Source organism: Scomber scombrus, chromosome 15, assembly GCF_963691925.1.
Source record: "Scomber scombrus chromosome 15, fScoSco1.1, whole genome shotgun sequence".
Lineage (NCBI taxonomy): Eukaryota > Metazoa > Chordata > Actinopteri > Scombriformes > Scombridae > Scomber > Scomber scombrus.
In genome coordinates this window covers 21,186,616-21,204,685 of record NC_084984.1, presented here as the reverse complement: position 1 = coordinate 21,204,685, position 18,070 = coordinate 21,186,616, and the positions used below count along the sequence as shown (strand labels likewise).

Below are 18,070 nucleotides of genomic sequence, written 5' to 3'. Positions count from 1 at the left end.
AATTTCTCAACACTTTCCTTGAAATAAAACAAATTTGTCTCTCTTAAATTCCAAAGAATTTGCCTTGTGCTTCTGTTTGAGGCACTTTGGGTTTTTGCTTTTCTATTAGATTTGAGTAACTCTATAGTTCATTGAGTTCTTGTATGTGAGCGTTATGCTCTTTGATCATTCTACTGGTGTGTGACAGATGGCACTCTTTGTTGCACAAACATTTCTCAGAGGTAAAGCTGAAAATCTTGCCATCCAGCTGCTGCATGAAGACACATCAAACTGCCCCCCCTCCTGCCTAACCCCCACATTAAGATGCACCACCAGGTCTATTTAAAGTTTGCAGAGTTTTATTTTTAGAATGGTGAGGGGACACAGACTTATGCTAGTATACATACAAATGAAAGGTGATTACATTTTTCTATTGATTCATGACTGTCACATTCATGATTTTGCACAGCCAACAGTGTCCAACCCCCCCCCCCCCCCCCCCCCCCGAAAAATAGCCAAATATAAACTTATAAACTACAGCTATGAGAACAGGATGACTAGCTTGAAAGTTACTTGAGGTCAAATTTAAAATCTTACTTTAAATTACTTAATGTGGCCAGGTCACAATTTTTCACATAGCAAGGCTTCATAATATGATCTTTCTCCTCTTTCTTTTACTGGATGAGATTGTTCTGTCTTTACTATCAGTTCTGCTAGCAGTTTTGTCTTGGAGACATTTTGAACATGTAATTAAATGTCTAATATTTGGAATGTAATTGCTTTGATTAGAACTCTAACATACACCGCAGAACCACATTTGCACCACAAAATACAAGGGGGAAAAGACCAAATGTCTTACTTCATTTCATGTTTTAAATATGACTGCCAGAGCTGTGTGTTTATGTTTTTAGGTCTAATGTCTTGGTCTCTGTCTGGGACTTTGCCAGAGTCAAGCAGGAACCCTTTAGTTTCAGCTTTGGCTGTTTACTGTCAAACTGTTACTTGGCTCCAAGTCCTAGAGCTGACAATTAACAGTGTGAGTGTCTATGCACACAAACACACACACCGCACACAATGGACTCTGCAGTAACTATTCCAAAGCATTTTACCACCTGTTGTCAGAATGTGGCAGCTGGGCTATTTGTTTGTTTGTGTCTGCGTGTGTGGCTGCTCCACTCCCAGAGAGCCAAGCTAACCTCTCATAGCTACATCAAGTGTCTCACGTATTCAGAGCTGACAGCAACAAACTCTTTAACAAAACTTAAATAGCACCGGCTGTCTCACCTAGACTAAATGAAAACTAATTTTTCATAACTTTCCTTTAGTTAATTTTGAGATTTCTCATTTGCCAGCAGAAATTTAAAAAAAAAAAAAAACACTAAGCTAGTAGCTCTGTGAGGCTGTGCTTAAGGACATCATTGCTATGAGCTAAAAGCTAACGTGGGCATGCTGATCATGGTGTTAAAGGTAAAATCATGAGAGCGTAAAAGTCTTTAGGATTTAAGGTCTTTAGGATTTTGTCCAAATCCATATACTAGATGTTGAGATAAAACTTTAACCTGCTTGTAGCATAAGGGGAAACATGATGATTCATTCTTTGGGAAATATGAATATCTGTACCAAATTTCATGGCAATCACTCCAATGGTTGTTGAGATTTTTCAAAAGGTTTAAAGCCTGATTATTCACATTTTAATACCTAGAATTGCTGTAAAAGAACCTTGGGCATAACTCTTTGCTGCTGCCTACCTTTAAAAAAACAAATTCAGTCGCTCCCTAGTTCAACAAAGGTGTAATAGATACATTTTTTTAAATGGTGCCAGTAGTTTTCAGCCCATGTATGGAAAAAATGTTCCCAAGCCATGAAGTACAGTTTTCCCATGGCAGCTTTAGCTCGTGACCATACTAAAGTTTCAAGTTTATCTTAAATGAAGATCACAGCAATGTATGTGAGGTAAAGAAACCATCATATAACCAGAGCAGGATGCTGGCATCTAGCTGACCATGGTATCTGACCTCCCTGTGGAATTTCACCGATTAAGTACATGTAAAAAGAAAAAAAAGGTCTACAGTTCCATTTCAGCAGTCAACAAAACAGTTAAGCATAAATTTGTGTAGGGTAATCGTACAGTTGTTTCCTCTGAGAATCAGCCTGCTCTCTGCTCTCTCTCACGCTGTTAACAGTCTTTCCACTTCCTGTTGAGCTCTGACACACAACCAGAGCTGGACTGTTACAGGGGAGGTTTACGGCTGTTTAGATTTGAAGATCTAACCTAATCGATTGTGTCGAAGTTCAGCATCTAAGAACAAATAATAATCTCTAAAAATGAAATATATGGTCTGCAACTAAAACTTCTTACAGTGACTAACAAACAAACCTCCATTTTTAAGCATTTTTTTCCACCAATCTATAACAGACCAAGCATCAAACTGCCAAAATACACCCACAGCAAGACTGGACTATTGTGATGTTTACATGGTCCCAGACTCAGATCAACGCCTCCATTCTGAGAGGCTTGAATCATAATTTCCTCTCCCAGGCCACTACGTCTCTGGAGAGCACACTACAAAGACTGCTTCATGCTGCCTGGCTGTGTGGCACTCAGAGGTAATGGCCATTAAATGGGACTGCGTGACCAGACGCTGATTACATCTGGAGTTCAAGCCTGCTGGTGTTGTATGCAAGTAAACTAAACAGAGCAGCACGCTGGCTCTGTAGACCAGTGGGTAGGGTACGGGCTTGATTCTCCATTAAGCTCAGTGGATAAAGCCGAGAACAAGCACTGTGGGGTTAGTGTGCATTCAGATGACATCCGTTACTGTCTCTGGGGAAAACTGGAAATACACAGGAGACCCATATAAAAAGCAGTCCACATCACATATTTCTGATATTATCACTGTTATTACATATTTTCTGTTTTTTTGGCTTTGGTTTCTACAGCAGCATACTGATGCCACCATGACAGAAAGTATTTACTTGGTTTCTTGTTATAAAGAGAAACTTTAATCAGACCATTAGGTTAATCATTAAATTAATCAAACCATATAAACCAGTAATTTTCACTTTTTCTAGACAACATATCCGACAGTGTCTTCTCTGTAGGCACTGACTAAATCTTTTTCCTCAATATATGGAAGTTTCTGTTATAAAAACTTTGCAACTGATGCTGAAAATAGTGAAAAAAGTTTGTTTTAATGAGATACGTTCATCATATAAAATAACGATAACATTTTATGACATAACAAGATAAAGTGGTATGTTGTTAAAAGTAAAGTTTCTTGTTTTTTCAGAATAATGACAAACATGTAATGAATGAATCAATCTTCTGTATCTACTGTAATGGGCAATGGATTCTGCCAAAATGAGAAAAGTTTTTGGTCATTATTAATATGTTGCCGCAGGTTTCTGCAATGCAGCACAGACTTGAAGTCTAAGGTTTTCAGCAGATAATATCATACAGTACATAGTTTGTTACAATTATTACTTTTCACTGTCATGGTCACAGGTTGCTATTGTCATTTGTGATTGGTCCTCTGGTGGTTGAAGCCTCTAGACGTAAAATAAATAATTTTACTAGTATGCTACCTGTGCCATGACACGATGAAGAGTAACCAATACTGTGGTCATCATCAGTTATCAGAAAGGAAACTGACTTTTTTGGTGGCAAAAAAAGATAAAATGTATCAAAGGTGGGTAAGGATTTTGATGCTTATGCAACAGTCACACCACACTGATCAGTAAAGCTTATTTAGTTTTAAAGCATGTTTTGCAGCTGCACCTAAAATATAGAAATCTGAACACAAGACTGTGATCAAACTCAGGTACAACAACAGTGAATCATGTTAACCTTCATGAATGACTGTACTGCATTAATCACAGTGCTTTAGTGGCCTGAAACACAGGGCACATGGCTTTAATCAATGTTTCTCTCTCGTCGATATTACCATAAGTGGGTGTTAAATGCTGGAAAACACAAGCATGTAGAAATCACGATAAAGGATTCATTCATGCCAAGTGTGTTTAAAGGCTCTAATTAGAGAATGGAACGTATTTTTATTGCAAATATTAAAACTGGCTACCATATTTGTAGTATAATGGGTACCCACAGCTGTTCCCCCACCTACGCTGCATCTGTGCAGCATTTATAGCTGCAGGGTTTTCCAAACAATTCTTCTTGGAGGAGAAACAATGATCCATCAACGTTACTGTATGCAAAAAGTGCAATTAATACAGTGTGTATATGAATTATACATTTAGGGGTATCACACATACACTGTGGGTTTACAGTGTATGTGTGATGCACTGTATCATTTTTTAAAATGTATTTCTGACTTCAGCCATGTTTTATTTACGTATACATTCTACAAATATGATGAAAAAACTGTATTTTTATCAAATATATGCCTGACCTGTGTGTATCCACCTGACAGAGATAGTCATGTGTTCCTCTGAGCTTTAGTGAGGTTAAGTGGCATGTTTTTCATTGCTTGAAAGGTTAAAAAATTCAACACAAATCACTGATGCCTGAAAGCTAACAAACAATCTGTCAGCAGTTTGTTTCCCCGTTTACGCAGCACTTTTTATTTGAACGTCAAATCTATGTTTACTTGAAACAAACGCTTGGCTTTCCAGTAGGCTCGCGGCTGGCAGTAATTATTAGGGGAACTGTTTATGTGTGATTGGGTTTGAGTTTTTTTCTGGAAAGAAGAAAACAGCCAAGCCTGTCTGCTCTAAGAGGCCTGTGCACCGGGAGCACTGAGGTTTGGATGTTTAGACTACCTGTCGGCCAGAATATGACAAACACATTTATCTTTGCATGCAAGTCATTAAACACACATGAATGTGCATGTAAAAGCAGCACGCAGGAACAGAACAAAACTGTAAAACAAGGCACGTTATGTACCTTTGAGGAGCACACTCTGGCTGTTTATATCTTTCTGACATTTAGGGTCAAGGTGACAACGATCGAAAGAGGGACTGAGATTAAGAGAGATGAATGGGTGTTTCTCTCTCTCCCTCCCTCTCCCTCTCCCTCTCTCTCTCTCAAACACACATACATTGTGAATAATGCCCTCTTGTGAGCATCATTACCACAGTACAGTCATCCACTTTCCTCTGACCCTAAACTACCTTACCCTCACCTTTAAACTGACCTTCTCTGACATTCTCATTTAAACCTAAACTCAATATCAGAGTTTTAACCAGCATCTCTGGTTACTGTATAGGTCACACAGTAGTATAGTAGTTAATGACATGTTAAGAGTTACTGTAATGTTTTGGGTGTCACTGTGAGATAGAATACATGTGGTTGGCAGAAGATAAAAGGAAAAGTTTGGTGTTTTTCCTCTTAGTTTGAAGAGTTAGTCCAATGTTTCTTAAATTGGGTCCTTGAGGGGGTTTCGGGGAGTCCCAAGCTAGAGGGGAGTCAATCATTTCCACTATAATTCCATTTATAATTAACACAATTACAGAAAGTATGACTGTTTGGTCAAACATTTAAAGGCAAAAAATGTATCAGATGGGGTCCCCTGGGACCAAATGGGGGTCTGTGGTCTAATTTGTGTCAGTTTAGGAATCCTTGAAATGAAACTTTTCAGAGCTAACTGCACAGTTAGTCATTTCTGATTGTTTTGCTGTTGGCTAGGGTATACAATAGCTTGTGTACTATTTGCTAATAAGTTGTGTTCCGCCCAAGGGACACCACAGTATTTCCATGACTTAGTGCGTCCAGGCTGGAGAAAAAGTCATGTGTAAAAAGCTAGTGCACTGTAAGCTGAGTATCTATCAGATACAACCAACACATTGAATTGAGCCAGATTTCTGATGGGTCAGCAGTCATTTTGCTAGGAGCAGCAACTCCACGATTAAAGATCCCCTTCAAACATTTTCTAACACATTCTAAAATACTGTCTTTGAATAATAAGTTGTATCTGGTTGGAAAAGTTCAAATACCTCATTAAAATCATTTGAATGAGAAATACTGTATTACTTATCCCTAATTGAAAAATCTGTTTTTAACTTAAAAAGTTAACTTCTGTACACAAGATTTCTTCCACTTAAAGGAAAATATATTCTCAATGTATTTGCACATTTGTGTAACTTGCATTATGAATCATGATTAGCTACAAACCAATTGAGTGTCACTCATTCAGCACATGCATGTGAAAACAGACTTCTTGTTTCTTGCACATACATCATTCTGCACAGTGAAACTCAAACATTCAAGTGAAATAACAACATACAACACAGTTTTAACTTCAAATATGCTGCTACCCCTGGATAGTTGGTTAAAGTCATTTTGCTATCTGCACATTTAACCATAAACCCAATTCTGAATCCTATATTCTCTTAATAATCATAAAATTAACCATTACCCACAACTATTCCTAAATTCTGTAAGCTAACCACCTACACACACACACACACACACACACACACACACACACACACACACACACACACACACACACACACACACACACACACACACACACACACACACACACACACATACACACACAAACAAACCAACCTTGAGATGTTGTAGCTGCAGCACCAGGTCATCGAGCTGACTTCTTTTGTCTTCAATCTCAGTTTGCCGTTTTCGCTTCTCCTGAGGGACAAAAAACGGAAAGCATGTAAATGAATTAATTTCCACACGCAATAATGTTTCCTTGTTGTAAATTGATACTGCCAGTAGTTTCATTAGTTGTTTTTTATTGTGGGGCGGAGAAGAAAAGTATAGTTGAGCATGATCATGCACTAATGCTGTTGTTCGGGGCAATTACGTATTTCATACATTAAATTTTAAAGGTGAGCAGAGACTTAATGGCCTCTATTCAATTTACTGTCCAACTTAATTTTAAAATGGTTAGTCTCCTGGTTATGTAATGTCACAGAAGTTACATCCAAGTTTTATCCCGGTGTGTGGTTTCATTAGTGCAACAGCAAATCTTCACTACCACAACTACATCTCTACTATTCAACTTCTCATTCTAGGAGATGAGGAGAAAAATGACTCCTGGGTGCACGCAGGAAGGAAGTGAAGTATTAGCAGGGTCAGAGGTCAGAGTTTATTGAGGGTTGAGAGGGGTTAGGGTCCATAGGTTTTTTTAAAGAGGAGGGATTAGATCTTAAACCCTCAAAACGGAGCTGAGGTTGAATTTGAGGTGGGGAGAACAATCCTTAACTTCATGTGGAGATGAATGAGGCTGATACTTCGAGAGCCGGGCTAGGCGGAAGATGAGTGGGAGATTTGAAACATTCAAAAATAAAAAAAATACTGAAAAGACAGCAGCAATGGAGGGTAACTTGTAGGATTTACTTTGACGCATGGGAATGTAAACACAGCAGATCCCAATACAACCCTGCTTGGGGGCTGAAGGGCATGAGATACTGTAAATGTGTGTGTGGCTTTATCTCCCTCTCTCTCTCGCTCTCAGTGGGAGCAGAGCGAGGATTTCTGGGACGCTTCCTGTTTGCTAAAAATAGCCATCAGGGAAAACTCCAAAATGTGAATAAACGTTAGACCACATCTTAAAGAGGAGAAACCTGAAAAGAGTGATGCAGAATTTGACAAGGGGACAGTAAGTAGGATAATTGAGAGGAGGATTTAAATGGAATAGAAAATGTTAAAAAAAATAAGAAAATTGAATTAAAAATGAATACAGTAAAGAAAATCTGGGTAAAAAATAAAGGTATTAGGTTGTGAGGATTCGTACAGGACCGGACTGATGTGCATTATAATCAGCAGCTCTGATGCATTTTTGCTTTTACTCTCAACTGGATGAGACTTTCCTCACCAGAAAAATAACAGTACTGATCATTTGCTGCAGCTCTTGATCATACACCAAGAATCCCAGACGGGATGGAGCATCTGTCTTTGACAACAGAGACTGCTGTTCACATCCTTCCTTCTATTAATGCTTCACACAGCTTTCTTTAGACTATAACCGCAATCTTCCCCTTATTATAACCAAGTACTTTTAATTGTCTAGACTTAATCAAACTGCATCATTTTTGTAGTATTTTTGTAGTTATGGCTAAGAAATCATATTCAATTCATGTTCAATGGTGAATAGTAATACTAATGTTGAGTGGTATATGTTATGGTCATATATGCACAGGAACACAAAATCTTGGTGAAAAGTAGTTTTTCCTTTCAAAAACAAAGAAAAACAAGGACACAAACATTATAAAAACAGACAGAACAGAATGAAGTAAAACAACTTGACATTATCAGGTTTGTTGGGAGAAAACATTATGAAGCTACACACATGCTATGAAAACATCTGCACCAAACCTGAGGTCATCTCTCTCTCTCTATCTCTCTCTCTCTCTCTCTCTCTCTCTCTCTCTCTCTCTCTCTCTCTCTCTCTCTCTCTCTCTCTCTCTCTCCATCACACATGCACACGCACACCGCAGCACAATACTTAGCAGCAGTTCCCATGGCTTGTGAAGTACAGAGGGCCTGATCAGGAATATGGTCACCAGATGTCAGGGACTGTAAAGGACATGTGGTCGAGGAATGGGCAAAACACACACACACACACACACACACACACACACACACACACACACACACACACACACACACACACACACACACACACACACACACAGACACACACACACACACAGGCAAATATACTATCCACAGTACACTCACAGGCATGAGTACACATGGATAAGTAAACCTTAACACACTCAAAATAAAACAACACTCAAGATGTGTGTCTGCTGTGGTGGAGAATCCTTGACTATACAGTAACGCATACAGGGACATACATACACAGACACACACAGACAGATACTTAACATCCCAAGATCAAAGATTTCTTGGGTGCTGGTTTCCATCACATTCCAGACATAAATGTATACTGTTACTGTAGGCATGCCTTTCCACAGTATTGCTCTGTTTTCATGTGAAATATGGTATTCTATACAAAATAAAATACTATTGTTTTCATACTGTACAATCAACTGTCTTAAGGACCTTTTAAGACAAACAACAGCTCTGCGGCAAATAAGACAGACTCCTTGTTCATTTCATAAGGCAAGGGGAGGGGGGGGGGGAGGGGGTCACTGCGGGAGAAAACAAAAAAACAATAAACAATAGAAAAGTAGGCTAATCTGGTTTAAAAAAAAATTGACAGCGGCTCTATTTTCCACTGCAGTACAACATAATCTGCCAACACACCAAATCTAATACTGCATATCCAAACCTGCCAGATAGTGCAGAATACCTTGGAGCATACTTTAAGAATTTTCCAATTTACCAGTTATCATAAGTGCTGAGATGGACAGGATAAGATTAGAAAAGATAAAATATTCTTTCATATCCCCATAGGGAAATTTGTTCTGGACTCCATCCTGCAGTTCCACAGAAGACAAAGTCACACATACTGCAGAATAAAAAAAAAACCATCAGCATCTTGACAACACATGGTTTCCATACACATCCACAGTTTGCACTTACACATATACACCTACTGACAATGGCGACATACTGCTCGACCCTCATAGCCAACATCTACATTCCATGTTAGTGTTGAGAAGCTTAATGGACATAGACAGGAATAAATGTTTATAACGGTTCAGCCTGCCCTTGGGAACCCTGAATCTTCTAGCAGAAGGTAAGAGCTGGAACTCCGGGTGGAGAATGTGACTTGGGCCAGACACTATTTTTTGTGCCTGTCTGATAATAGACTGCTCATAAATTGTTTAGAGGGACAAGTGTTTTTCTTAACCCCCATCATTTTCATAGCAGTCTGCACCAGGTGAACTATCTGTAATTTTAACTGTACTGTCATGTTATCATACCCGGCTAAATACCATATCTTATAATACTCTCTAACACTGCATGGTAAAATAGTAACCTGAATTTCTGCTCAACTCCATAGACTATAAGTCTACGCAAAAAATACATATGCTGTTGAAGTATAGACCAGTCACTTTCAACATGGACCCTCCAGCTGAGCAATATGAACCCTGTGGTACTTATAAGAGCAGACCTGAGTGATGAATACATTGTGAATGAACATCGGCCCAAACACCATCTCCTCAGTCTTCTTCACATTCAGTAGAAGATGGTTAGTTGTATACAGTACTGCATAAATATCTCTGTTTCAGAGTGGTAAGCTGATGAATTGCTATCTTTGTGCATTAGACCAAAGATGGCTGTATAATCTGAGAATTTAAGGAGTTCTTAGTATTTAATAGTTTTTGGAGCTGTGAAAATGCGTACAATCCTGCCTCAAAAGAGAATAATTGCTGTGTGGTGTCAGTAAGCAGTTGCAACAACAACAGTCTCAAATGTAGCTATCGCATTGCCGTAGTGCAACTCTATGTCTGAACAGTCTTAAATCAGACTTGAACTTTCACCCTGGTGGTGGCTGCTGGTATGAGAGCTTCTAGAAATAACTGCATGGACAAATGTTTCTCAAAATGTACTGAGAGAGGCTAAATCCCTGCCATCTCATACAGTATTACTTCTTATTGTTCCCAACGTGTCATCCAAGTTTTCCTTTTGGAATTCCCTCCTAAAGTTTCCTCAAGGATTTCCAAGAGGGAATCCTAGACATGGCCTATAATGCAAACTCCTCCAGTTTTAGTACATGTCTTGTAAAAAGAGCTACAGTAGGTAGTAAAATGTTATTCTCAAGACAACATTTAACAATAGCTTTAAAAATATCTTCGACATTAATTCCTTATGTGTGTATATCTAGAATTTATATATATGTAGTGTATTCATGTATATATCTGGGAATTTCTAGCATACTACCACTATTTAAATGTTTGTACATGTACATGTTGAATGAATAGAAATACTCATAGCTGCTGACTTGAATTGGATTGTGGTGCCAAGAATCTTACTGTGGACATTTAATCTTGCTGTCACCCTGTTTATATGACATCAGTTCATAATCACTTCTTAACTTATTTAGATGTATCATTAGTTTTTGCAGCATAAACTGAAAAGTTAGTATCAAGATACAAGTTGTACAGTTGAACTGACAGATTTCCTCTGTTCACTGTCTTTTCCTCCCCCTCAGGAAAATATGTCAACATTTTTGGTGACACACACATGACTTCCCACACTCCTGACTCACTGAGTGTTTGGCCCCACTTGGCTTGCTGCTAAGCTCTTATATAGAGGGCAACAACTTTTCCTGCTACTGTTGACACCATTTGAGAACACCAATACAGTCTGTGTTCTATACTTAAAATGGCCGAGCCATAGCGGAGACTTTGTCACATTGTTAAGGTCACACATGGTTACGATGCATTAAAGAAGTGATGCAACTCTCTAGGATTTAAAATTCTGCTTATGTCAAGCTTGTGAATAGAAGACAGATCGGATGGGTCACATTCTGCACATGCCAACACGCCCAGTAGAAACATCTCACAGTGAAGATCATCTTCCAGTCAGCGGACAGCCATTGCCGAACGCTGAGAGAACAGAGACTGAAATGGTACCAAGTCAACCACTATGAAAAAAACATTTGCTTAGAATTTGCTGGTTTTTGTCTTGTGGATTATAAATGGAATATCTTTTATATTTAAAAAACACAATGCTATATTAATGTTTGAAAATAATCATTAGCCACTGTGAAGATGCACAGCAAACACTTGCAACATCAATCTTGCTGTTAATGGTTACCACATGAGTGTGACATCCTTCTCAGACAATGATAATTTGTTAGCTAACAGAGGCTTGTGAACGTTAACCTGATAACTCTTTAGCTGTAAAGGTGGTGTCAGTGAATGCAAACTTGGCACATCGCTGAAATTTCTTGCATACCATTGTCATGCGATAGCAGCAGGTGGTGACTATACTCATGGTGTCTATATTGAGGAGAGACAGAAGCATGCATACCTCTGCATGTACACTGAAAGACAGAAAACGTCTTTGTTGTAATCCTAACTTCTTTGTTCACACCACTGCTATCTGCAAACTGGAGTTTTTCTGTTTTTAGGGGAGTAATGAGACCAACACTGTGTGCTGCATTCATAGTTGCTTGCTTAGCAGTTTCTCTGACCTGTCACTCTGTATTGTTTACTATCCTGTTAAGCTCAAATATCACCAAAATAATTTGAAAGCCACCAGTGCCCACTAGGACTGCATTGCAACCTCTCCTATCTCAAGTATCTGTGAACCCCATTCACATACACATACACACATAGGCTTGCACACACAGAACCACACACACAAACAGGCCAGACTGTCCAGTAGGCCCAAGACAGCTGCTGCTAATTTTAGATGGCATGTAATGCCTGGCGTGCCCCAGACCCCCTACTACCCAACAAACCAGACCCCCATGTCCCCCACCTCCCTTTAGAATGACTTCGCCCCAAGCACACTCCCCACCCCCATTAAGTGCTGAAGTCTGTAAACCAAGTCTCTTGTAGCCATCTATCCATTCCTGTCTTTCCAGGATCCAACAACACCCACTCTGAAAATATTCAAAAGCTAAGACATTAATTCAGGAAGTCTCTTACGGTCAGATCTTAACATATATAGTAACATATACTGAAACTGAGGCAGTGCATTCAGTGGTGTATCATAAGCCAACCAGCTGTGCCTCTGTGCAGTCTATGTACACACTATTTTAATTTAATGGAGCAGATGGGGGAGATCTGACAGGAATATTTGTCTTCTCAGTCAACAGAATCAAATCAATCAGATCCCATGTCCACTAAATACGAACTTAAAAGATGGCAAACATCTGTTATAGTATATAGACTAAAAAGATTTGATTTATCTGCGTTTGAGTTCAAAAAGTTGTGTGAAATCTCACCTCAGATAGAGCATAATACTGTATGAACATCAGTACAGGGATTAATACATGGGTCTGATTTGGCGTACAATCTCATACAAAGGTTATTTTAGGCTTTTCCTGTTGCTTTGGCAGAACAGCTCTGCAACACAAAGATTCAAACAGTTTTCACCATCACCTAGCTATGATTAAACTGCTGCAAAAGTGGATAACAGAAAGGTAAAGGCTAATCTGTAGCAAGCTACTGGGAAACTAAAAGTGCTCAATTTTTGGCTTGTGTTGTATGAACACACTGTGTGCTTTCACAGTAACAGTTAAGCAACAGGTATGTTTGACTTGGAGCACAAGGCAGTGTCATTAAACCTGCATGCAGCGGAAAAACTGAGAAAGTGTAATGAAAATGTGATCACAGCCTAAAGTTACTATTAGCAGGTTAGGAGAAAACACTGCTGCATTTTGACAACCTCAATCATAATTATCCAAATTGTTTTCAAGGTTTCACTGCTGCCAACATGTCAGTCCCTGAGTAGGTACACTTCACAAAGTGAAACTGCACATGCCTGCCTTCAGACAGCCCAGCCCCCCACTCTATTTACCACTCTTTGTGCAGCCCATTACCCCGGCCCTCTACTGCATGCCACACTCACAAATCTCAGTGCATGCCAAGGTCTGGCAACAGCATCCCCCTCACCTTCACCCTGCCCCACTCATTTCCCTCTCTTAGACCTCACTAAGTGGATCCAGAGCACTGTCCCCCCACCATAGCCACTGTGATTTACATAGATTACTTCACAGAGCTCATCCAGACAATCACTGAGGTGGATTCCAGGAACTAAAATAATTCATAACTGGACTCTTATCTTGCAGGATCGCTAATAATTCTGATTGTCATTCAGCGTTTTCAAGACACACAGATACATTTTAGATTTTGAGTGTGAAATTTCTATAACTCTTGCCAGCCACAGTCCCTGTCTCGTTCCCAGTGTCAGCAGCTGTCCTTTCCTCATTCTCCCTCTTTCCCATAAATGCACACATCTTCTTCCAACTTCCTAATTCATCCCTAAACTTGGCCCCAGATGATTCGTAGCCTCATGCGTGTTGGAGGGCAGCAAAGAGTCCAAAGGGCTGAGGTCATCTGTGTAAACATATCACAGACGCAACAGCGAGGTCAGTGAATGAGTGCATACAAAGACACACACAAACCCACAAACACACGTGTACACACACACACACACACACACACACACACACACACACACACACACACTCACTTTGGTATATGTACTTTGCTGTGCCGCTTGTGGTCAGCAGGCCGCATGGGCAACAGCTAATTAGAAAGATGAAGCACTCCCCATTCAGTGGCTGATCCCAAAACCACACAAATCGGCTTTGGTGAACACACTTGCACACACACATATGCAAAACTCCTATCAGTTTTTTTTGGGGAACCCTGAGCAGGCCGTGCTCCCTCCAGCTATAATTACATGTTAATAACATACCAATTACAAGTCTGGATTTAACAACATTGACATCACAACTTTCCGCTAATCTGACCAATTAGTAACCATGGAAACCGGCACCGCTGGCAGCTGACAGGCCTTAATCACTATCAGACTGTGGGAATCCTTGTCTGTTTGTCTGTGTGCAGGCCAACGGACTAATCGACTGTTAGATTAAACGCAGCGAATGTCTCATCCTCTGATTAACGCTCTTTGTAATCTTGTTATCAAGTAAACAAGCATTCAACAGACAGACAAACAACATTCTTGCACTATGTAGTCATTGTCGTGGCCGGCAATCAATGAATACAATCAATCTTTCTTTTTGTTGAATGTGTGAAGCATGTTAATCATGTAGATTGAATTAAAAACCACATGCACAATTTTTTTGTTTAATAGTGTGATGATAGCTTTCTGTTTTAGCAGAAGTAGTCTAGAATCTGGATGGTGTTGACCATGCAGACCATAACTATACAGATGTTTTCTGGACAAAAAAATATTGAATTGCACACTTAAATAGAATGAAGATGATTTCTGACCATATTGACCTGTTCTCAAGTCATTCACAATCAAAAACAGAAATAAGATCATATATTTTACATTCTTGTAAGGAATACTTAAATGACTTTGTGGTCAAATTTCATAAATGAGGATGACTTAGATGCCAATTCATAATGTTTTGTAATATTTCATCACACCATCTCCCTCCAACTACTGATGATCCAACAGACAGGTATGCTGTCCTTTCACCAAGGCTTAAAAGCTGGCTTGTTGAACCACAGCCATTAATTCAATGCTTTATTCATGAGCCACACTCTTTGGTAAATGAACATAATAATGGTAGCTGTCTGCTCCCCTTTCAATTTAAATAGATCAAACATGGCATGGAACTCGATCTTGCATCCCACATGTCATGTTAATCAGAATCAATGTGGTTATGTGTTTTCAGGGCTCGGATACAGAGATGTCCGGTCAAACACTTGGCTCTGATTTTCGAAGAGGCGTCCAATTTGGCTTCAGATCTGCTAAAGAATTGATGAGGAAAGACACTGATGGCGATGACAATGAAGTATCAATTATTGATGAAATCATTAGCATGTCAGCTGCAAACCAGACACATTACAGTAGCAGCGTACACCTCTCTACAGGGGTTCAGTAATGCTCATTCAGAAAGACAGAAAGCCAGTCAGAGAGAAAATGGGCAGATCATTAAAAAAAAGAAGAGAATCTGGTGTGATTTTAAATGCACACCAGGAACATATTTTCAACTTCTATATTGCAAATAGTGATTACTCATATTAACCTACAAACATCCATATGGACCCTTTGTTTTACTTTTTAATCTTATATACCAGAATATTTCCTATCTTAACATCCTTATTGAAGACAACATCACCTAGTTTTTACTCCTAACTACTTTAATCAAGTTTAAACTCTTTCATTCTAGTGATTTTGGTTCTCTGAAACTTAGTCCAGCTTCTGTATTTACACTGGACCTGCATTACTTGGCTCTTTGCAGGTCTTACACAGTGTTTAGCTGCCTAAGGGGGTTGTTAGTACTATTAGTAACCCTTTTCTGTTTAAGTACTTTGTTGGGGCTTGAAAGCTATTAGCGCTGTTATTGTCTTTGATATAGTGTATACACACTTAGTTGAGTCAAGACAGATGCTCATTTGGAAGAGACAAAGGTGCTAAAATGATTTACTTGTATTCAGTGCCTGTCCGTACTTAATGTCAAAGCTCTTGGCACTTCCATTAGGATATCAAATACTCCTTCAGGATGGATTTAGACTACTAGATAGAGCATTCATTGTAGTTTTCAGGTTAACAGCTGCATGCCACCAGAATATTTTACATCATTTGCAGAACGGCGACTGCGTTTTTCTTGGCCTGGCGCACCAAATCAAAACTCATTTACGAGATGACATGATCAATGTTTTTTTTGTAGTGTTTTCTAAAGACACATGCAATAATGATGCAAGAGACAGAAATGCTTGTTCCTCTCCGCTCAGATCATGAGAACTTTCCACTCACTTTCTTTACTTACTGGTTTAAGTACATGCAGCCTGGTATGGCTGCCATGTTTCAACGTGGCCAAAATAGTTTCTCCATCTGCTGCTGCTGCTGCTGCGGCTGTTCCCCCACTTGTGTGTTTGAATGTGTACGTGTGTATGTGTCCCTGTGCCTCAGTCCGTCTTGAATGTGTGTGGTATGCTGTGGTTCTTGCTGGCGCCAAATTTAGTTTCAGGCAGTGAACTCCAGTTTAACTGTTGCTCTGAAGTCCCATCAGGACCTGAGCCAAACACTTCAACAGATGACTCCTTGATCATGAAACATAACGTGAAGTGTCGAAACACAAATTAGACTACTGTAACTCAAGAGCTGAGATACACCTAAAAACCTAAAAAAAAAAAAGAAAAAAAAAAAAAAAAGAAGATCTGACTTTCCACCAACTTTCCACTGAGTTGGTTTCCTCCAAAAAAAGGACACAGAACAAGATGAAAGCTGACACAAACAGCGAGACAAATGCAGCAGCAGTGTGAGACAGAAGAGCAGTTTTACTTTGTTTTATGTGACAAAAATGGGTGTAGGAGGCTATGATGTCATGCTGGAGGGCACTCAACACATTAACTTTTTAATTTAATAACAAAAAGCAATCCAACTCTTGGATGCAAGCTTTATTATCAAAAAACTGACATCCAGTGCACAATTTATGCTGATTTTAGCTTTTTAGTTTTAGCCTCCGTTAGCATTTAGCCTTTAAGGAAAGACACTGAGGTAGATGACGACAATGCGTCAGTGTCAACAGTGTTGGCAATGACAACTCAAGTTCAAGCCAAGGGGTCAAAGTACATTTAGCCTCTCTACAGGTGTGTTTACCTCATACAAATTCATCAGTTAAAGTTTAATACTTATACTTTTTCCCGCCCTTTACAAGTGTTTGAGTTGAAGTGAATAGACCACGACTGAGTAATATGACGAGACAGAGAGAGCGTGATAGAGAATGAGGCTAATGAAAGAGGCAGAGAGACAGGCGGAGTTGTAAGAACTCGAAGGTGTCAGACAGCTAAGCGAGATATGGTGCAGTGAATGACAGAAAGAGAGGCAGTCAAGGTGAGACACGATGTCTGATGGCCCCATGTTTCAAGTCACTCGCAGACAAACAGACAGCAAAGCAAACACACAGAAGACAAAAGAAACATTAAAAAAAGACAGACAAGCAGAGCAAAAAGAGACAGTTTAAACACACTTTGACTTACCGCCAAGGCCTGCAGCCTCTCTTTGTGGAGCTGAGCCTCCTCACACGACATCCTGAGGGGGGAAACCAGGGGAGAGGGGAATGAAAGGAGAACGAGAGGTGAGACTTTGGGGAAGGCAGAGAGCTGGAGTCCCTCAGCGAGACAGAGAAAGGAGAGAAGTAGAGGAGAAAGGGAATAGAAGGAGAAGAAGAGGAGGAGAAGGAGGAGTATCCAGACAAGGTCCTTCCTCAGCAGTAATCCAACCACAGAGAGAGGAGAGAGTGGAACAAGGAGCTCGCGCTGAGAGGACGCAAAGATCTCTCATTCACTGGCCATGTGCCTCATACTCAGCCCCGCTGCTTGCATTTTCTCTCTCTCTCTCTCTCTCTCTGTCTCTATCACCCACTCTTTCTTTTGGCTCCCTGTCTCTCCTCCCATTTGTCCCCTCCCCTCCGTCCCTCTCTTTTTTAGGCATGAGCCATGTGTGATTAAACAGCTGGGAGGAGCAGCTGAGAGAGGGAAGAGGAAGGGGTGGAAGAGGAAAGCGACGGCATAAAGGTAGGGGAGGGAGAGG

The 18,070-nt window shown here is 39.9% G+C and overlaps 1 protein-coding gene across 2 annotated transcripts in view; it reads right to left on the bottom strand.

The window, feature by feature from the left end:
* LOC133994840 (PALM2-AKAP2 fusion protein) overlaps positions 1 to 17,860 on the bottom strand; it is a 75,042-nt gene extending 57,182 nt beyond the window's left edge. For both annotated transcript variants that reach the window (XM_062434025.1, XM_062434026.1), the window contains exons 1-2: positions 17,518 to 17,860; positions 6,512 to 6,592 (exon numbers count right to left, since the gene is read on the bottom strand). In XM_062434025.1, the coding sequence (XP_062290009.1) occupies positions 6,512 to 6,592; positions 17,518 to 17,568 (132 nt within the window). In that variant the 5' untranslated portion in view covers positions 17,569 to 17,860. The remainder of the gene's footprint in view (positions 1 to 6,511; positions 6,593 to 17,517) is intronic.
* Between the last annotated feature and the right edge of the window lie 210 nt (positions 17,861 to 18,070).